Raw genomic sequence first — 22214 nt, forward strand, 5'->3', positions numbered from 1 at the left:
GCGCTGCAAAGCGGTTTCCCAAGGCCGCTGTTCCTGGAGAAACCAGGGTCATTCCACGTTGAACGTCTTGAGCCTTGACACCACGGAGAAGGCAACCTACGTGGTCGCCCGCTTGGCAGATGTCAATGGGCTTGTTGAAACGCTGTATTTCCGTGACCACCGTGTGCAGAGTCTCGTCGAAGCCAACGAGTTCGACTTGTTGGTTCTTGCGCATGGTTCCTCTCAACACTGTTCCCACGACTACGGTGCCTCTTCCGCGCACGCTGATGGCGTTCTCTAAAGGCATGAGCAGGGGGCCCGTCACGTCGCGCATGGGCGGTTTGAAGTAACTGTCCATTTCGGAGAGGAGCTTGCGCACGGATGGAAGTCCGTACTCCGATTCGTCACCTTCCATGGCCTTCAGAGCCGACCCCTTCACCACAGGCGACGAGGCGGAATCCTCGAACTTGTACTCTTCAAAGAGGTCGCGGAGTTCGAGTTCCACGAGCTCGAGCATGTCCCGGTCCACGATGTCCGCCTTGTTGACAAACCCTACTATTTTTTTCACGCCCAGTTGCTTACAGACAAAGAGGTGTTCCCGAGTTTGCGGCATGCAGCCATCGTCAGCGGCAACCACGACAACGGCTCCATCCATCTGACTAGTGCCGCATATCATGTTTTTGATGAAATCGGCGTGCCCCGGGCAGTCTGTGTGAGCGTAGTGATACGCGCGCGTACTGTACTGTATGTGCGTCGCATTGATTGTGATCCCTCGCAACTTCTCCTCGGGAGCACGGTCGATTTCGTCGTACTTAATGAAGGATGCGAGCCCCTCATCATGTAAAGCACGAGTTATAGCCGAAGTAAGCGTCGTTTTACCATGGTCGATATGACCAATGGTACCTACATTGATGTACGGCCTTTCGTCCGTGCTGGGTTCCGCGATTCCAGCGGGCGGCTTTAGCACTTTTCTGGTAGCGTAGTGTCTGCTAAACGCTGTTCTGAGGAACGATGTTGGGCGGCGTCGCGACCCAAGGGTCGCCAAACAAGTGTCTCGAAGCAGGCACAACCGTAAACTCTGCGGCAAACGCATGGGCAGCGCCATGTTTTTACTAAACCTTCAGTTTCGTAGTTGAACAAATAAAGAAAGTACGTTGGCGAGGCTACAAACTGCCTGTCTATCTTCAGCATAACCGGAGTTTCGATCTCATGGCTCAGCTGTATGAGCACAAGCTTCCTGATTATATTTTTACTGAGAAACTTGGACAAGGAACGTATGCGACCGTCTTCAAAGCGTACCACAAGGTGAACACTCTCGCATTTCGAATCGTACATTTGAGCGTAACTTTATCCTTCCTTCTAATGTCGACCTGCTTGCATGTTTCAGACAGGTGCACGGCGAGTCGTTGCCATAAAATGCATCTCCAAAAGCTCTCTCACGAAGACAGCAACCGAGAATTTGCTCACGGAAATAGCTATACTGAAAAAAATAAAGAACGAGCACATTGTGGAACTTATAGACTTCCAGGTAACAGCGTATGTGTGGTGTAATAATCGATGGTGGTGTAGTACTAAACATTAAATCTGTGCCGTGTACTTGTGTCTGCAGTGGAATCAGCAGTTTATTTACCTGATTATGGAGTACTGCGCCGGCGGCGATTTGCATCGCTTCATACGGGTCAACAAACGACTTCGAGAGTCAATAGTTCGCAAGTTTCTTCAGCAGCTTGGTAAGCTGTGCACTAATAACACTAATAGTATGAATTGTTTGCCGCTAAATGTCTGTGTTCGACTTTACAGCAAAGGCATTGCGGGTTCTTCATCAACACAATATTGCTCACATGGACCTGAAGCCACAAAACATCCTCCTCTCTTCTGTGCGAAATCCTTCACTGAAGCTCGCAGGTATGTAGCTGTCACAAATGACATGACCGCATGGTGACAGTTCGGGCCATACATTTACTGACAAATTTTAGTGGGTTCTTGACATATTAAGAGAAGCTGGCTGTGTTCAGATAAGAACGTCGGTGCATGTTCGCGGGCCTCCTTTAATTTTGCCAGCAAAAACATATCTTGTTTTCCGAGTTACCAGAAAATCACTTTTGGTTTCGCGAAAAGAAATTTACCTTCTTAAAAAAACAAAAATTCAAAAGTGTCCACTGAGCTGCAACCGCTGCTTTCGAATTTCGCGGACATTGGATTCTGATGAGATCCCGCAAAAAATGTTATAGCTGTAGGTCTGAAAATTTTAGGCCACATACTAAGAAAATATTTTTTTAACCGTCATTACTTCGAAGTTTTGGCACTGTTATTTCAAGCAAAAAAAATTGTGATATTCTGGTACACAGCTCAATATTGCTGAAATTTAGGTTTTTCCTCCGCACATATGAATGTCAGACTTCCCAAAAGTTTCGAGAGCATTGTTACATGTTTGGTTAACGAATTTGCAGCATGTTATTGCTGAGAGTGTCGTCAAGCGTTAAGCAGAAACATTTAACTGAGGACATGTCTCTGAAACTTCATTTTGAAGACCATAAAGAAAACAGCCACCTTCAATTTTCTTTCAACTTTTCTGAAATAAACCTAAGTGCATGCTCTAACTTAATCTGTAAAAACATATTGCATTATTTTTGTGAGAACAGATTTACAAAGGTGCAAAATTTGTTAAAAATGACGTAAACTGAGTAAGTGCGACATCGAGCGAGCAGGGGGCAATAGTTTCCATTGTTAATATTTTTAGGCCGTGAATGTGTTCTGTGAATATCAATAAATCATGGATTGACCAAGAAAAAAAAGCAGGAACAGGTGGTTTTGAAGAGAAAATTATAACTGTTTTTCTGTGAATTTTACAAAAACTTGTACTAGGATTGGATCCAGCCACCGAGCATGCCACAATATTGAGCCACATGCTTCGCGAGAATCGCTTTCCAGGTCTTTTGCGAATGCAAGCTTGTGTACACCTCATGAAGAGTTTGGCTGTAGAGGATCTACCGCTAGATATTCATCATTTCCTATGGCATGGCGGTAATCTGATAACGCAGAAGAGCAACCTGACCGCACTTCCTGCGACCCGACATTGCTTCCTGTGAACCTCTCTCATCAAGAGATAGAAGAAATCATCCCATCGACAACTCGACACCTCATTTGGAAATCCAGAAAACTCGGAGACACCCTTGGGGTGTGATCAAGTCCGGACCTCTACACCAGATCGAAGCTTAATTCGCAAGACGTTCAGGCAGCAATGAGATACTACACTAAAGATGAGCACCCTACAAACCCCAAACAAAAAAGATGTCATTGCAAGTAGATGAAAAGGACAAAAGGAGTGCATTTTCAAACAGCTGATGACAAGGTTCATACAGGAAACATTTCGTATGCTTAAAGCGGCTCAATCAGTCACAGGTATCGGGCTGACGAAGTTCTCCTCCCTGAGGCCGAAATAGGTTGTGTGCACATTGCCTCACGAAGTCTGGGTCTGTGCGTACTGTGCAAACACTCAGCCAAATGCTGGGGTCTTAGAAATAGCCATTACTCAGAAAAAAAAGCGTCAAAGACCTTCGCGATCTGATCATTTGTAAAGCACCATCTTCATAGTGTTTCCTGTGCTTCTGTGACTCGTGCCCCACACATCAAGTTATTAGCGAATCTGACCTAGGAATCCCAGAAATAGAGGAAGTATCGTTCACAACCTGGGATAAAGGAGACTTCATCAAAAGTCTGTATGCTTTCGTACAACACCTTCAACAGTGCTTAAGGAAATGGTTGCCACACGTACATTCAGCACGTTCAGGGCAGAGCTATTAGTTAAGCTAAACAATCCCTATAAAGAGGCTGCATCCTCCTGCATTTTCACTTCACAGGAAACAGTATTGTATCTTTAGCGGGAGAGCCCCGCCGCGGTGGTCTAGTGACTGAGGTACTGGGCTGCTGACCCGCAGGTCACGGGATCGAATCCCGGTTGTGGCGGCCGCATTTCCGATAGAGGCAAAAATGCTGTAGGTCCGTGTGCTCAGATTTGGGTGCACGTTGAAAAACCCCAAGTAGTCGAAATTTCCGGAGCCCTCCACTACGGCGTCTCTCATAATCATAGGGTGGTTTCGGGACGTTAAACTCCACATATTAATCAATATTTCTAGCGGAAGAAGTCAAGTCGTATCACTGGCAAGAACCCCAAGTCTCGATATTTACATGCATCGTCATGACTAGAAAAGGAACCTGTAGTTTCACTGTCATCAGTGATGGCGCTGGCCACGACATTGCCCGCGCATGCTACAATATCGCAAAGGTGCACGAGTGGCTTGAAGGTGTTGCTCCCTTATATGCACCGGTCACCTATGTAAGTGACAGTGCCCAGAGTCTCTCTAAGAACATATACCACCTCCACGAACTTACAGCAACCAAATACGCTTCAGTGCAGTGGCTATTTTTCGCAGTGGGGCACGGCAAGAATGCTTGCAATGGCATTGGAGGTGTCGTCAAGCATCACTCAACCTTTCAAGCTGTTTTCTCATGAGCACAAAAGAAAATTCACTACCTGAAAATATTGATGATGGCAATTATTGCCCCCTGCTTGGTCAATGTCACGGTTACTTGGTTTATGTCATTTTCATCACATTTCACACTTTCTAACTTTGTTCTCACAGAAATAATACAGCTTAATTTTACAGATTAAGTTAGAGCATGTGCTTGAGTTTAATTCTGAAAAGTTGGAAGAAAATCGAAGATACCTTTTCTTGTTTTTTAAATGGTCTTCAAAATATTGCATATTTAGAAAAATGTCCTCAATTAAATGCTTACGCTTAACATTTGACGTCACTCTTAGAAATGACCGTCTACAAATTTATTAACCTAACATGTGGCAATGCTCTCTAAATTTTTGGGAACTTTGAGATTTATACATATTGTCACGGCTAAAGGCTGGGCAAGAAGACAGAGGACGACCAAGTGATGAGCGTGGACAGCACCCACGGTTCCTCCGAGGAAGAAGAAGTCGAAGCGGCTGCTCTTTTGTTCTGTTAATACAGACCTCGTTTTTTCTGGTCGCACCGTCGTCCTGTATTCTGTTATTTTCACCTAGCGACATTGGTGGAGGTGCTGCACATCTCCAACTGATGCTTGGGACACCTCCGCGCCCTAGCACATCGAGTCCACCACCACAATCCGTTCCTGCAGTGGATACTCCTGTCCACCGCTACAGTCGCCGACAGCGAGGCCTTAGTCCCGAGGCGATCCCGCTCGAACATCTCCAGCAATACACCGTACCGGGAGAAATGGCTACCGGAGGGCCTTCACAGCTTACTGTTGATCAGCCTCTGATTCCTGAGACCTTCCACGGTGAGGTTTATGAAGACGTCGAGGACTGGTTAGCCCAGTACGAGCGAGTCGCCAAAGCCAACCGCTGGCCCACTGAACAAAAGCTATCGCGCGTCTACTTTGCTTTGGCAGACAGCGCTCGTACGTGGTACGAGAACCACGAGTCAACGCTGTCTTCGAAGAAATTTCGGCAGCAAATTCTCGGGACATTCGCAAACACCGACCGCCGTGATTCTGCTCTGCAGCTCATCGAGGCACGCATACAGAAACCAAACGAGAGCGTTGCCATGTTTGCGAAAGACATGGCTCGCCTATTTCAGCGGGCCGACCCTGAGATGCCTGAAGGTAAAAAACTCCGACATTTGATGAGGGGCGTCAAGGAAGAGCTGTTTGCCGGTCTCCTACGCAACCCACCAACAAGCGTAGTGGAATTCGTCAAAGAGGCTACAACAATTGAGCGAGCACTGCCGCAACGGCGCCAATACCATGACCAACCAAACAAAACATCTCCCAGCCTCTCTGCTTTGAGTGCCGGTAGTGAGTGTTCTCTGCGCGAACTCATTCGTGAGGTCGTTCGGGAGGAGATCCGAAACCTCCTTGTGACTCCGCAAAAAAAATACCATGGCTTGCGTTGCAGAAGTTGTGCGGCAAGAACTCCGCCAGGCATTTTCGTTGCCCGAATCGCTCTCAGACCAGCAGTCTGTAAGCTACGCATCAGCTGTCCGTCGACCCACTCCAGTGTCGTACAACTCGTCACCATTGGCTTATCGTGACGTGAGCCAAGGACCTTACAACGAGCCGTGGGCCTCAGCTCCCAATCCGCCACAGCCGTATCCACAGTCCAACGTGCCTATGCAAACGGCGCCGATGTACACTCCGCCGACATCTGCTTCTTGGTCGCAAGGTATGCCAACCAGTCGACCATTCATCCGTAAGACAAACCTGTGGCGCACCGTCGACCGTCGACCACTTTGCTTTCATTGCGGAGAAGCCGGCCATATTTTCAGCAATTGCCCGTACCGTGACCGTAGACATCATAACTTTCTACAAACCTCCCCTCGTGCCTATTTCGATAACCGCCATGACAGCAGTGCAGGCCCGCAAGCAGAGCAACCCGAAGTGCCGTATCGTCGACCCCGCTCTCCTTCACCTGCACCGAACTCGCCGCCGCAGCGCAGTTACTCCGAGGTGGTCCGGGGCACATCTCCTAGCCCTCGTCGGGGAAATTAACAGCTGCGACCTTTGGGGGGAAGGTTGCCGCCCGTCGAGATGCTATCACACCCCCAACATCTTCTCTACGACGTGATACGATGAATGATACCACGGATCGTACGACGCACGATACCAAGGACGATACGACGTCACCGACATCTACGGAAATCGTGAGCGCCAATCTAGACATTTGTATAGACTGACGCCCAATAACAGCACTGGTAGATACTGGTGCGGACTTCTCTATTATCAGCCGTAAACTCGCCAACTGCCTAAAGAAAGTAAGAACAATATGGACGGGCCCAAACATAAGAAGCGCAGGAGGTCAATTGGTGACGCCGACGGGCAAATGCACAGCTCGAATTAATATCAGCAGTTCAGATTTCATCACTACTTTCGTAATTTTACCGGAGTGCTGCAAAGACCTGATCTTGGGCATGGACTTCTTGCGTGAATACGGTGCCATTATCAACATTCCTGAGAGATCAGTTACGTTTTGGACGGCCCCAGATCAAGTTTCAGATGTGCCCTGTACAGACCAGCGACGTCAGCCTTTGCGCGTCTTCGAAGACGACGTGACCATCCTACCGTGGTCGAGTGCACTTGTGGCTGTGACATGTGACACGTCGAGCGATTCTGAAAACATCGCCGAGCAAGTTCCAACACTGCTATTCAGCCATGGTTTATCTATCGCAAGAGGCGTCGTAAGCATAAAATGCGGACACACGCACGTCCTTATTACGAACTTCAGTTCTGAACGCCGACATCTAACGAGGGGCATGGCAGTCGCGTACGTGGAAGAGCTCGCCAAGATGACAGACTGCCTAACTCTTGAAAAAGATAATTCAACTGATCTGACCCCCGCACCTCTATCTGTTGATACTGGCCCAAGTTTGCTGCCAGCGCAGAAGCAAAGTATCATGCAGCTTATTAACAAGTTTGAAGATTGTTTCTTTTCGATTTCCAGGGTCCGTCAAACGCCGCTGACGAAACATCAAATTATAATGGACGACATGACCAGACCCGTCAGGCAAAACCCGTACCGGGTAGCTCCGCGAGAACGTGAAGCCATCGAAAAGCAGGTGCGACAGATGCTTGAAGACGACGTTATTGAGCCGTCGAAAAGCCCTTGGGCTTTGCCGGTTGTATTAGTGAAGAAAAAAGACGGCACCTTACGTTTCTGCGTGGATTACTGCAAGCTGAATCAGGTGGCAAAAAGAGACGTCTACCCACTTCCACGTATCGACGATTCACTTGATCGACTACACCACGCGCGTTATTTCTCGTCGATGGATCTAAGGAGTGGGTATTGGCAGATAGAAGTCGATGAAAGAGACCGGGAGAAAACAGCTTTCGTGACACCTGATGGCCTTTTTGAATTTAAGGTACTTCCATTTGGCTTGTGCTCAGCACCGGCAACGTTTCAGCGCCTAATGGACACCGTACTATCAGGCCTCAAGTGGCAGACGTGCTTAGTGTATTTAGATGACGTCATCGTATTTCCGCCACATTCGACGAACACGTCAGGCGACTGCACTCAGTATTTCAAGCTATCCGTACCGCCGGACTAACACTTAAGCCGGAAAAATGCTATTTCGGCTTCGAAGAGCTGTTCCTGGGCATCTTGTCAGTAGTGAAGGTGTGCGGCCTGACCCTGAAAAAATAGCTGCCGTTACGAATTTTCCAGCGCCAACTGACAAAAAGGTGGTCAGACGGTTTTTAGGACTGTGTGCTTACTACCGACGCTTCATTGAGAACTTTTCGCGCACTGCCTCGCCGTTGACCCGCCTTACCAGAGAAGACGTCGCATTCGTATGGAATGAAGAGCAGCAAAAATCATTCGACGAGCTGCGGCAACGCCTTCAGAAGCCACCAGTCCTCGCACACTTTGATTATGACGCACCGACAACAGTGCACACCGACGCTAGCAATGTCGGCTTAGGAGCTGTACTCGTGCAGGGGCAGGATGGCGCCGAAAGAGTAATTGCTTACGCGAGCAGAACTCTTTCACGTGCGGAAGAAAATTCTTCCATTATGGAAAAAGAGTGCCTTGCGGTGGTGTGGGCGGTTATAAAATTCCGCCCATACCTGTATGGTCGTCCTTTTAATGTTGTCAGCGACCATCACTCCCTCTGCTGGCTGACGAATTTAAGAGACCCTTCAGGACGGTTGACGCGCTGGAGCCTGAAGCTTCAAGAATTTGACATGATGGTGGTCTACAGATCGGGGAAGCGACATTCAGACGCTGATTGCCTTTCTCGTGCGCCATACGAACCTGCGACGGCAGAAGATGACGATACAGCCTTTGTCGGAGTTGTAAACACGACAACTGTCGCACAGCTGCAACTAGACGACCTTGAACTAGAACCCATAATACGTTTTTTAGAGGGTCGCACTTCAGCTGTACCTAGACTGTTTGCGAGAGGGCTTTCGTCATTTTGCTGGCGCAACGACGTCCTGTATAAGATGAACTTCACGCCACACGGAAACGACTACTTACTCGTCGTTCCAACATCTCTAAGGAGCGAAGTATTACAGGCATGCCACGATGATCCAACATCCGGCAACCTGGGTTACACGCGTACGTTGTGCAGAGTGAGGCAGAAATACTACTGGCCAAGTCTGATGGCGACCGTCCAACACTATGTTTGAACGTGCCTTGATTGCCAGCGCAGAAAAGTTCCACCCGTCAAACCAGCAGGCCTCCTCCATCCTATTGACGTGCCTGTTACTCCATTCGCTCAAGTCGAAATGGTTCTTTTGGAACCATTTCCAACCTCATCGGCAGGTCGCAGATGGATTATAGTAGCCACCGACTACCTCACTCGTTACGCCGAAACCAAGGCTTTGGAGAGGGGCACGGCAAGTGAAGCAGCCCAATTTTTCGTAGAGAATGTGGTGCTGAGGCATGGTGCTCCATCAGTGGTTAATAACTGACAGGGGAACTGCATTCGCAGCCGAGCTATTACAGACAGTTTTAAAACTTAGTGGCACATCCCACCGGCGAACAACGGTGTATCATCTGCAAGCGAATGATCTTACGAAGCGTCTCAACAAGACACTAGCGGATATGCTCTGCATGTACGTCGATGTGGAGCATAAAAACTGGGACGATATCTTGCCGTATGTCACGTTCGCCTATAACACGGCTCATCAAGAAACAACAAGAACAACGCCATTCCGCCTTCTTCATGGTCGTGAAGTCACCACTATGCTGGATGCTATGCTGCCGCACGAGTGCGAAGACGCTGAAATGGATGCTGATTATATCCCTCAGCTGGCCGAAGAAGCCCGACAACTTGCACGCCTACGTATTAGTCGCCAGCAGGACTACGATTCAAGACGGTACAACCTTCGTCACCGACCAGTCTCCTACGAGCCAGGAGAGAAAGTTTGAATATGGACACCTATTCGGCGCCGTGGCCTCTCAGAAAAACTGTTAAGACGGTACTTCGGTCCCTATAAAGTTCTGCGACGTCTCAGTGACATTAATTATGAGGTTGTTCCTGATACTGCGCACTCTTCAAGGCGTCGAAGGTATGCTCCAGAAGTTGTGCACGTGGTACGCATGAAGCCTTATTTCTCCGAATGAACTCATGCATTTCCAACTAGTACAAACCGCTTTGATTATAAAGCATCGGGACAATGCTTTCTTGAATGGGAGGCTAATGTCACGGCTAAAGGCAAGAAGACAGAGGACGATGAAGTGATGAGCGTGGACAGCACCCACGGTTCCTCCTCCTCCAAAGAAGTTGAAGTGGCTGCTCTTTTGTTCTGTTATTACAGACCTCCTTTTTTCTGGTCGCACCGTCGTCCTGTATTCTGTTATTTTCACCTAGCGACAATATGGAGGGAAAAAAAAAACTAAAATTTGAGAAATATCGAACTGTGTGTCAATTTTGAGATTTTTCGGCTTGAAAGAACAGCATCAAAACTTCAAAGTAATGACAGTTTATAAAAGAAAACTATTCTTAGTATGTGATCTAAAATTTTCAGACCTATAGCAAGAAGAGTTTTTAGCGTTATCTCATCGAAATCTAATTTTAGCGAAATTTGAAAGAAGCATTTACAGCTCAGCGCACACTTCTGAGATTTTTTTAAGAAAGTAAGATATTTTTTGCAATATAAAAAGTAGTTTTGTACTCCTGGTAACTTGGAAAGCGAAATATATTTTTTCTGGTGAAATAAAGGGGGTGTGCAGACATGCCCCGATGTTCTAATCTGAGCACAGCCAGCTGTTTGCATGTGTGACTCTGGAGCACATGCTTGAAGCACATGTCTATAACATTTTAATCATGTTTACGAACATCTGTTCTTTTGCACATGAGATATTGTGTTTATTCTGCGCAGATTTTGGGTTTGCACAGTATTTGCGATCAGGTGACCTGGCCAGCTCTCTTCGAGGATCTCCATTATACATGGCTCCGGAAATGCTGCTCAGTGATCAATATGACAACAAAGTAGACCTGTGGTCTGTTGGCATCATCATGTATGGTACGTAGAAGTAGCATACAAGTTTTAAAAACTAGAGGTGCAGATATATATGGCATGTGGCTCATTTCTTGACACCTTTCAATAGTTGTTCATAAAACATATTTTTGCCTTTTCTTATTGGTACTTTATACGAATTCTCTCTCCTATGCACGAACGATCATTCAAACAATTTTATTTCAGTTGTTGACAGGATTATTTGAAAAGACCTTGAAAGCTCATGTACACTTGTGACTTGCAGCTCTGGCAGGGTGTCACGGACAATTGCTCTCTGTTGAGCTAGATATAGTTACACAAATGCAGTCACAAAGTATGTGAGCTAATAAAGGGCACAATGGCAGGATGTCTGCCTGTTCTATGAGATGATGGCAGTACGAGCATAACATTGACGTCATGCTAGCTGACGTGAGCATCAGTGGCCATGATTATTCACTCCTTATTTGCCATTTGCAACTGGTCATGCAACCTCGGCCAGGAGTCACTGTGAATGAGCCCTAATTGCTTGAATTCACTCTGCCAGCAACCATTTGCTGTCAGTCATGGTAGCTTAATGGCTAAAGTGTTGCACTGCTGAGGACACAGGTTCACTTTGTGGCCGCAGAGGCCACATTTAAATAAGTGTGAAATGTGAAATAGCTAACATACTTTGGTTTAGGTGCACATAAAGTAAATACAGGCGCTCAAGGTTGATCCGGAGTGCCCCACCTCAGCATGTCAAAGTATGAAACCTAAGTTTTAAGAATTAACAACCACTTGCTTGAATACCAGTAGTTTAGGACTAGTGAGTACTTGTTATAGAGTTAATGGGATGTATGATAGCTGTAGGATATTTTTACTGCTATAGTATATACACCTTCAAAGAATTTATTTAAAACATTTGGAGTGAAGAGGAATGCCCACTTCTAAAGCGAAATCGACACGTTGGCGCGAGACACGAGCTAAGACTGCCTGCTTGTTGCTGCGACGCTGCCCGTACACCCAGCCAGCTGTTGCTGCTTTTGTACAGACGCTGATACCGCTTTGACCTTGCATTTACATTATATTTTGGTGGAGGTGCTGCGGTCTTCTTCAGTTCTGGAACTGCGTAGCCGAAAGCTGCCGTCCGTCATGCCTGACGACGCTGTCTTCACACCCCCACCGGCTTCGCCACGCAGGACCTGTCTCGGTGCCCAGCTCTTGCGAGAGCTTGACATCTTCAGCGGCACCGATGAGAAAGACGTTGAGGATTGGCTGGAATCTTATGAACGCGCCAGCGCTACTAACAAATGGGACGGTCCCACAAAGCTTGGTACCGTGATGTTTTATTTAACGGATGTTCCCAAGCTGTGGTACAGAAATCAGGAGGCAGATATCCCCACCTGGACGACCTTCAAAGCCTGCATCGCAGATGTTTTTGGACGCCCTGGTGTGCGCAAACTTCGCGCAGAACAATGTCTACGAAGCCGTTCTCAACAAACTGGCGAGACATTCACTAGCTACATCAAGGACATCTTCGACCTCTGCCGGCGTGTCGACCCGACGATGGCGGAAACTGACAAGGTATGACACATCATAAAAGGCATTTCCGACGACGCCTTTCAAATGCTGCTCTCGAAGAGCCCTGTCACCGTCTCTGAGCTCATCGAGTTGTGTCAAAGTTTAGACGAGCTCCGACGACAGCGTCTTCTCACGCGACGCCCTAACATCGCGAATGACACACTCTCAAGCCTAACCACCACATCTGACCATGAGTCCCTGCTATCGCAGATCAAGGAGTTTGTTCGTGATGAAGTCGCTCGTCAGCTATCGCTGCTATCAACAGTCGGCCAACCACAGTCACCTCTTCCAGCAAACCTTCGCCAGGCCATCCAGGAGCAAGTTTGCGCGGCTCTGCCATCTGCCCATGACGCTTCACCGTTGCCGACTCCCGTTGCCTGTGACGAGGTAAATGCACCTCTAAGCTATGCTAAAGTGGCCGCTCGACCACCTCTTCAGACTTTTACGGCACTGCCATCAGCCGTGCCACCGCGACCTACTACTGCTCGGTTCGCTCAGCCAAGGTCCCTCCAGAGTAGTGGACAATGGCGTACAGTCGACAATCGGCCCATATGCTTTGCCTGTGGCCTACCTGGCCACATAGCGCGATACTGCCGTCGACGCGTCCCTGTCTACCACCAGAGCTTCGAACCTGCCACTTATGTGCCACCGCGCCCTTCGTTCACAGGATCTCAGCCTCCTGACCACATGTCATTATACGCCGACCATCGCCCTCCTGTTAACTGTCGCTCGCCATCACCTCGACGCCGCTCGCCATCCCTGATGCGTTGTCGTCCTTCATCGCCGGAGCGGGAAAACTGATTGCCGCAGTTCCAGAGGCAGGAACTGCGTGGCCCGCGAAAAGGCCAAGGCCTCTCTCTTCCCCAACAAATGTTCTCGACGTATATGTGGACGGCGTCGGCTCGCTGCACTCGCTCTTGTCGACACTGGTGCCGCAGTTTCAGTGATCAGTGCCAGACTCTGCCGCTTGCTCAAAAAGGTTATGATGCCAGTAGCAAGTATATCACTTCGTACAGCCAGCGCAGAGCACGTCACGCCAGCCACTGCCTATACTGCTCGCATCGCGATTGATGGCCTCATCTATGTCGTTGAATTACTAGTTTTGGATTCCTGCTCCCATGACCTCATTTTGGGCTGGGACTTTCTCTCCGCTAACAAGGCCGTCATCGACTGCTCTCGCGCTGAAGTAGAATTTGAAGTGTTTGGCGACGCGCCGTTAAATGATGCTCTTGAAACCGGGGACAAACTATTTGTTACTGAAGACGTCATCATACCGCCGCACTCTTTCGCCCTTACCATGGTATCTTGCAACTCGCTCGCCGAGTCGAGTGCCCTTTTCACGCCATCTGCCCTTTTCGTTCGCCGCAAGTATTCGCCGCTATCTTATGCCCTTCTAGAACTTCATGACGGCGTCAGCAGACTGCTCTTCTCGAACCTCTTGTCATGTCCAGTAACACTACTTCGGGGTGAGTGCGTCGGGTGGGTTTACAGTCTCGACCCTTCTGCAATTTTTCACATGTCGACTGGTCCTTCCGCCAAACACGAAGTCGCCGGAATAACTTGTGGCTCTTCGCCGCAGACTACTAGGCCTGACGTACTCACCAGCTCCATCGCCGACACGTTAACCATTTCGCGACGTGCTCAGCTTCTACGACTGCTGGAAAAGTTCCGTTCTTCCTTTGACTGCCAGCATACTCCCCTCGGCCGCACGTCCACTGTGTGTCACCACATCAATACGGGTACCAATGCGTCATTGCGTCAAAGACCCTATCGCGTGTCCGCAGCTGAGCGCCAGGTTATCGATGACCAAGTAGCTGACATGCTCAAGCGTGGCGTCATCCAGCTTTCGAATAGCCCTTGGGCATCTCCAGTCGTTCTCGTTAAGAAGAAGGACGGGTCGATTCGCTTCTGTGTTGACTACCGCCGTCTTAACAAAATAACTCGAAAAGACGTTTATCCCTTACCGAGAATCGACGATGCCCTTGACTGCCTCCATGGTGCGGAGTATTCTTCTATTGATCTACGGAGTGGCTACTGGCAAGTCCCTCTGGCACCTGAAGATCAGCCTATGACGGCCTTTGTCACACCTGAAGGCCTTTACGAATTCTGTGTCATGCCTTTTGGTCCTTGCAACGCGCCCGCAACATTTGAGCGGATGATGGATAATCTTTTGCGTGGCCTGAAGTGGAAAACATGCTTGTGCTACTTGGATGACGTAATTATATTTTCACCCGATTTTCCAACGCATCTCCGCAGGCTAGATGAAGTACTGCAGTGCCTAACTGACGCCGGCCTTCAGCTCAACCTGAAGAAATGCTGCTTCGGCGCAAATCAGCTCACCATCCTCGGCCATGTTGTCTCTAAAGACAGTATTCTTCCTGACACCACCAAGCTTCGGGCAGTTGCAGAGTTTCCTAAACCTGCGTCTCTGAAGGATCTGCGCAGCTTTCTTGGCCTCTGCTCCTATTTCCGCCGCTTTATTCGGAATTTTGCGATGATCAGCACCCCCTTGACTGAACTTCTGCGCTGTGACTCGAAAAGTTACGCTTGGTCACCCGCTTGTGACGATGCTTTCGAAAAGTTGCGCCGCCTGTTAACCTCGCCGCCAATCTTGCGTCACTTTGACCTGACTGCTTCGACTGAGGTACACACCGATGCCAGCGGTGTTGGACTCGGCGCAGTGCTCGGGCCGCGCAAATCGGGATTCGAGGAGTACGTAGTCGCATACGCAAGCCGTACCCTCACCAAAGCGGAAAAAGAACTATTCTGTGACAGAGAAGGAGTGTCTGGCAATTATATGGGCTCTAGGTAAATTTAGACCATACCTATATGGTCACACCTTCGACGTAGTCACCGATCACCATGCGCTTTGCTGGTTATCCACATTGAAAGACCCCTCCGGCCGTTTTGCTCGCTGGGCTTTGCGGTTGCAAGAGTTCGACATGCGTGTTGTCTACAGGTCTGGTCGACGTCACACTGATGCCGACACCCTATCACGTTCACCTGTGTCCTCCGAAAGCTCTGCATGTCTATCTGCCATGGACGAAATGGTTGCGTTCCCAGAAAACTGCGACATGGCGTCTGAGCAACGTAAGGATGACTGAATCAGCACTCCTCTGCAATTCCTTTCGGACCCGTCAACTTCTCCATCTTCTCGAACGTTGCGCCGTCAAGCGGCTCACTTTGAGGTCCGCGATGGCCTCCTTTATCGCAGGAACTACAAGTCCAACGGCCGAAAGTGGTTACTCGTCATTCCACGCCATCTTTGTGCTGCAATATGTTCAGCTTTCCACGCTGACCCTCAGTGTGCACATGCGGGCATCTTCAATACATATGCTCGGCTTTCCTCCCGGTTTTATTGGCGAGGCATGTGCACCTTTTTGCGCAAGTACATTCAGTCATGCCCACAGTGCCAACGACGGAAAGCTCTGTCTCATCATACCTCTGGTCCGATCCAGCCAATCCCTTGCCCAGCCAGGCCTTTTGACCGCATTGGGATCGATCTGTACGGGCCTTTTCCATTCACGGCTTCCGGAAACCGTTGGATTGTTGTCGCTGTCGACTATTTGACGCAATACGCAGAAACAGCTGCTTTGCCTGCTGCCACAGCACGCGACGTATCCTTTTTTCTCCTGCAAAACTTCATTCTCCGGCACGGTGCACCGCGTGAACTTCTCAGCGATAGAGGACGTGTATTCCTCTCTGAAGTCGTCAACGCACTCCTTGCCGAATGCCGTATCATTCACCGGACTACCACCAACATCCGCAGACGAATGGCTTGACGGAAAGATTCAACCGTACCCTAGGGGACATGATATCAAAGTATGTTGCCTCAAACCACTCTGATTTGGACCTTATTCTCCTGTTTGTGACGTTCGCATATAACACTGCTCCACAGGCAACTACGGGCCTTTCGCCATTTTTCCTGTTATATGGCCGAGTCCCTTCCACCACACTAGATACCATTCTACCCTACCACCCAGATTCCTCCGAGTCTACGCCTATCTCTGAAGCTGCCCGCCGTGCCGAGGAATGCCGTAAGCTCGCCCAGTCATTTACAACTGTCGACCAATAGAGACAAAAATCTCGACGTGACGATAACCAGCCGTACCCTAACTTTGTTCCGGACACTCTTGTGTGGCTTTGGGTTCCCGCTGTGCCTACAGGCCTTTCCTCGAAGCTTGTTTCAAAATACCAGGGACCCTACCGCATTGTCTCGCAGACTTCACCTGTTAACTGCATCGTCGAACCCGTTACGCCATCCACAGACCAACGCTTTCGGGGTCGTGAAACTGTTCACGTACAGTGGTTGAAACCTTATTACGATCCGCTCGTACTCTGTTCACCGTGAGTCGCCAGGATGGCTCCTTTTCCGACGGGGGACGAAGTGTAGTGAAGAGGAATGCCCACTACTAAAGCGACATCGACAGGTTGGCGCGAGACACGAGCTAAGACTGCCTGGTTGTTGCTGCGACGCTGCCCGTACACCCGGCCAGCTCTTGCTGCTTTTGTACAGACGCTGATACCTCTTTGACCTTGCATTTACATTATACATTATTCATGGCCACTATGGTGTGTACATTAAATACAGTAGTGCAATATGGAGACAATGGAGAAAACCATATAAGTGTTTTAGTTTTAACGCTATAAGTAACTTGCAGTGCATCCGTTGATTTGTGATTCAAAATTGTAGACAGTTGTGAGTTAGTGCCCCTTCCGTCATTTTTCTTTCTTTTTCTCTTGTCTTGCACTCTTACACACATAATGAATCACTACTAATGAGTCTATGTGTCTGTTCTGTTTCTGGCTGTGCAGTGATAAGTATAGCTTAAATATACAATATAGCCGAAATGTTAATCAATCAATCAATTTATTTCATTTTTGATAGGAGGAGTACAGGACTAAAAGCTCCAGAGCTTGACGAGGTCTTGACCCTGTTACATGTTGGCAAAGCAGCAGGATGACAGAAAATCATGCATAAAGAATACAGAATAAACTTTAAGCGTATAACATCGCATCAAGAAAAACTAAGCTGAATATGTATAGTCATGAAGACGTATAGTCATGAAGTGGCATGAACATGAAAAGGCAACATTCAATACAAAGAATGGTCGAAATTCCGAGACTTGTATTATTTGGGAAAATAAATGAGCGGGCGAAGTGTTTAATATGACAATTTTGATTAGACGAAGTATCAAAATCTTCGTGGTTTAAGAAGTTTAGTAGGGAGGGTTACATGGTGTTAAATTGCTTCAACACCATGAAGGTCAACAGCTGGACAAGTCGAGGAGCATAGATATTATTGTCCAAAGGAGCACACTGAGGAACCACTCAATGAGGAAGAAACAAATAGATAAGACAGGTGCTGCATTCTTTGTCCTCTGCTTTATTTCTCCAGAACTGATAATCCTGCTTATGCAAGATTATCAGTTCAAGCAAAGAGAATATAGTTACCATTCTACTGGTTACATTCCTCATTTTCTGCTTGTATTCTATTTCCCAGAATATTACCTGTGGCTCGTGATATAGCTCAAAGAATGTCTTGATTGCATCGATGAAAAGTGCAGTGGAGAGTCTAGTGGAGGTAATTTTTGGCCAGCCTTTTAAAAGTAGCTTCATTTTCATTTCGCATAGTTTTCTCACCTCAGCAACAGATTGAGGCTGTTGAGTGCTTTGTGTCTGTGGGAGATATTCTTTTAAAGACATGAAAACATTTGGCACTGTCTGCAGACACTGAAAGACTCAAATGCTGTGTTGATCTGCAGAGTGTATAATTGTTCGACAATTACACCATTGACTGTCTTGATATTTCTTTGCAGAATGCCTTTTTGGAAGTGCCCCTTATGCGTCGCCAACTTTTGAGGAGGTAGCGGCCAAAATTCGCGCTGACAAGCCTATACAGGCAAGTACCCTGTGTTGCTTGTTTATTCACAATCTGATTTCCAACATATGCTTGGCTGAAGTTCGATCTGCTAGTGTGAAGGCATAACACAGGTTGAGTTCGCTTCATGAAACACAAGTTCAACTGCGATGCAACCATGGCATTCATGCCACCTCGACAGGAGAAAATGACAATCATGACGTGGTTCTATATTACAGGTCTCCCAAAGCATCTTCGATAATATTAAACATTTCAAGCAAACGAGGGCTTTGAGTACAGAATTCAATCATGATGAACAATGCCAAGCGTGGCAGTGCCATGGGCTGCGGGCGCATTCCAAATTTAAAGGAACGATCCCTTCTCCTCTCCAGTCTTTTAGGTAATTCTCAGTGATTGCCGTGATATCAACATTTGAGTCTGGTCATGACATCCACAAAAAGAACCTGTTTTTCTGCTCACGTGGCAAGAAGGAGCACTTGGCGAGGAGAAGAGCCAATGAACGGAGCTTAATGAAGGAAGGAGTGCAGCTAGCAGGGGCCATTTTTTCGATAATCAAATCTGTGTAGATCTGCTATTATGACACAGTTTCAAAAATTTCTTGTGGCTGTATTTGTTGAAGATTTGCGCATAACAGCAACACTACAACTAAATTTCAGCCACGTGGTAGTTTAGGGAGCATTTACTGCTTGTATATACTACATTTATACTACTAGACACTGTACAGCTGAACCTGTTTGACACGTTCCCACTTAATATGATTTCCCGGCTCCTACACTCGGAATCGCCTATACTGAAAATGCCTCCATAGAGCTATGTTCTGAGTAAGTTCCCGGGTAGCACGATTATTTGGCAGCAATGTTGGGCATTCGGCAAACCGCAGCCGTACGACCCGTTGCATGGGCAAAAATTTTCATTCAGGTGTGGAAGAAAACCGCTCTCGCCTGCTTGTGAAAGACCAAGTGGCTTGTGAAAGACTGCCGCCGCGCGATCATGGCAGTTTCTTTGTTCATACACACACAGACCCGTCTTAGCCGTCGAAGTCTTCAAGCGGTTTTCAAAAATGCCTGTTATTTTCTGCGTCACAGTGGTTTTCTTTCTCAGCTGGCACCTTGACAAAAATTAAGGCATACCGTATTTACTCGCATAGTCATCCTACTTATTTTTTCGCGGAAAACCGCCGAAAAGTTAAGGGGTAGCGAAAAAAAGAACCGTGGTAGCCACAAATTGGGATTCTCACGCTAGCAACTAAAAAAATTTTTTGAGAAGCAAGAATCAAGACTTACTTTAACAATAAAACCACAGGTTCAACACAAGACAAGATTTATTTGAAGCACAAGAGCGTCACAAAGTGTTGCCGAGATTGTCGCGGAGTTGGTGTGGGGCATTGCAGCGAAGGAGGTAAGAGACGAGGCATTGGAAGACAGCGGTGAGAATGAAAGCATGCGCCGATCGGCTAACCTTGCCGAAGCGGTTGCTGAACAGGAATCTTTACAATGCTTATTTTGCATGAAAAACAATAATAAAAACCGACAAGGGTCGACAATACGTGCAGAAGGAGCTTTTTTTGTCCAGGGGTGAAAGGCAGCAGCAGAAAACTGTTTTTTCAGTAATAAATGTTGCTTGTCCTTCCACCTCTATGTGACCTTGTCAGCCTCAATTTTTGCAAGATTCGGATCGTATGTTTATCTTCTGCGTTTTTTTTTTCTCGAAAATGTATCAACGAGGTTCTACTGTTAGAGCAGATCCAAAAAATGATGGCAAGTAGAAGATGGAAGATTGCAATAAAAAAATTTGTAAACAGGGCTTGTGTGCTCAAGCTAATGTTTTGACGAGTGGATTTGTCTTCTTCAAGGCTGGAACTTCATGACTGGCTCTAGCCTTGAAGAAAAGTCAGCAATAGGCAGATTTGTTTGAGCAAATTGTTTTGTGTGAAAAGTTTCTTTGTAGTACTACAGTATTTAACTGAAACCACATTCAGCAGCTATAGTGTTTGTGAATGCAACATTTTGATGTGTTTTTGATGTTTTCTTGTTTGCAGCTTCCACAAGGTGCATCAGTGTCCGACTGCTGTGCAGACCTGCTGCTGAAGCTTCTTCAGCGGAATCCCGAGAAACGTATAGGCTTTGAGGAATTCTTCGCCCATCCATTTGTTGACTTGGAGCACATTCCGAGCGCAGAAACCCTTCAGAAAGGAGTGAGTAATCTGAATGTGTTTCTTGTGAGTGATCAGGTGGGAGTTGGAGTAAAATAAATGTTGGGATGCGGGAAAGCGCCCTTAGATTCAGAAGTGGTTTTCGACTGTCGCAGGAGGGTGCAATTTGTCTGTCAGCTCACGCTCATGCACATGCTGTATAATGGGTACCAGTATGACCTTGGCATCTGAAATTTTACTGGAAACCATGCGAAGGGTTTTATGATGTTGCCGGGGCTCTGAGACACAGCAAACGTCAGAACACTAGTTTCAGGGCGAGACAGCTGCTCATAATGCTTCGTTTTGATATGTCTCCACTTTTCTGTGCCAAGCTTTGCCAAAAGTGTTTTTAAAAATTGCAAAGCTGTGGCGAACTTCTTCGAAACAGCCTCGAAAAGAGGAATAAAAGTGCCCACACCAACTTTGCTGGGTAAAAAGGCTGATTTGACAATATGATTTTCCAAGCAGTGCTACAGATACCTTGAAAAAGGCGTACACAGAATGAACAGTGTGCCCAAGCATGTTTTTTTCTACACACCTTTCAAATGAAGGCTCCCATAGTGCCACCATAATCTTTTTCGGCTGCTTTAGATATGTGTGACGCCCCCCGAAAATGTGCTGCTGTGCCCCAGGCGTGCTGATTTAACTCACTAAGGCTGCGTGGTCTGGCTCTGCTGTTGCTTAGCGAAAACTATCGAGTGGCCTGCGTAGTGGGGTGGACTTTCTGTTTCTTTGCTGTGCGTAGTGTGTTCCTCTGTTCTTTGCAGTTTTTGTCTTGATGCTTCTGTGTGTGGTAGCATACACGCACATTTGCAGTAGGAGTGTTTGTACCATTATGTTCTATACCATGCTAGGGTGAGGTGAGTTTCTTGTTGCCTCAGTGCAGCGACAACTAGCTTCCTGCATGTGACATGTCTCTGCGATGCTCTAGCGGTTTTGCACAAAAAGGCTGCAGTGGACTGATGCAAAGTGGGTTTTTGTCATCTTTTAATAAAAGCGTGCAATACACTCACAACGGTGCCACACTTGCAGTACCATATGCGCTTTTATTGAGATGGTCATTGCAGTGAGGTTTCATGGCGTCTGTGCTGCACTTTCATAGTCAGCCACATGGTTAGTGCACAGGACTAACCATGTGGCTGAGCCTATGGCTGAAGGCGTTTACTGTGACATGCTCCAAAGTCTACCACTGACCTGTAAGAAGCTTTGGGGAACTGAAAAACCACTTAAGCTGACCTACAAAAGGCCAAAGTAGCAATCTGCTAAATCATATCACTGATCTTAGCAAAGGCTTACAGGTATGTAGCTATAATTCTTTTGTGATAAAAAAAAATTGTTAGAAGTGATACTTTTTGTTTGTTTTTTTGTTTTGTTTTTTTTCTTCGTTTCACATGTTAACAAGTCAGCCTAGTTTGCAGAACCTTTGTTTGAATATTTTCAGATGTCTTTGGTTATTTCGGCTAGTTAAGCTGTTTCAGTGTTTTGTGTATCCCAAGCCAGTTAAAATATATACTTGTCCCCCAAGTTACTATAAATTTGTTTTTTTCAAGCTCTTAAGATGACATTAAATGTCGTTACCTGATCCAGATCAAGGTTCTTCTGCCGAATAAT

At 47.2% G+C, this 22214-nt stretch overlaps 2 protein-coding genes across 2 annotated transcripts; one reads left to right on the forward strand and one right to left on the reverse strand.

Moving 5' to 3' along the window:
* Positions 1–7: 7 nt before the first annotated feature.
* Positions 8–1105, reverse strand: LOC142795834 (uncharacterized; the record flags this gene model as incomplete). The annotated part of the gene is made up of 1 exon (XM_075886143.1): positions 8–1105. A coding segment is annotated over exon 1 (1077 nt), but the record flags the coding sequence as incomplete, so codon positions are not given.
* A 1-nt stretch (position 1106) lies between these two features.
* Positions 1107–20606, forward strand: LOC142795833 (serine/threonine-protein kinase ULK3-like; the record flags this gene model as incomplete). The annotated part of the gene is given in 7 exon segments (XM_075886141.1): positions 1107–1284; positions 1367–1507; positions 1589–1709; positions 1780–1884; positions 10855–10998; positions 18351–18433; positions 20451–20606. Coding segments are annotated over 7 exon segments (846 nt in total), but the record flags the coding sequence as incomplete, so codon positions are not given.
* Between the last annotated feature and the right edge of the window lie 1608 nt (positions 20607–22214).

This window comes from Rhipicephalus microplus, unplaced genomic scaffold (genome assembly GCF_043290135.1).
Source record: "Rhipicephalus microplus isolate Deutch F79 unplaced genomic scaffold, USDA_Rmic scaffold_903, whole genome shotgun sequence".
Taxonomy (NCBI): Eukaryota; Metazoa; Arthropoda; class Arachnida; order Ixodida; family Ixodidae; genus Rhipicephalus; species Rhipicephalus microplus.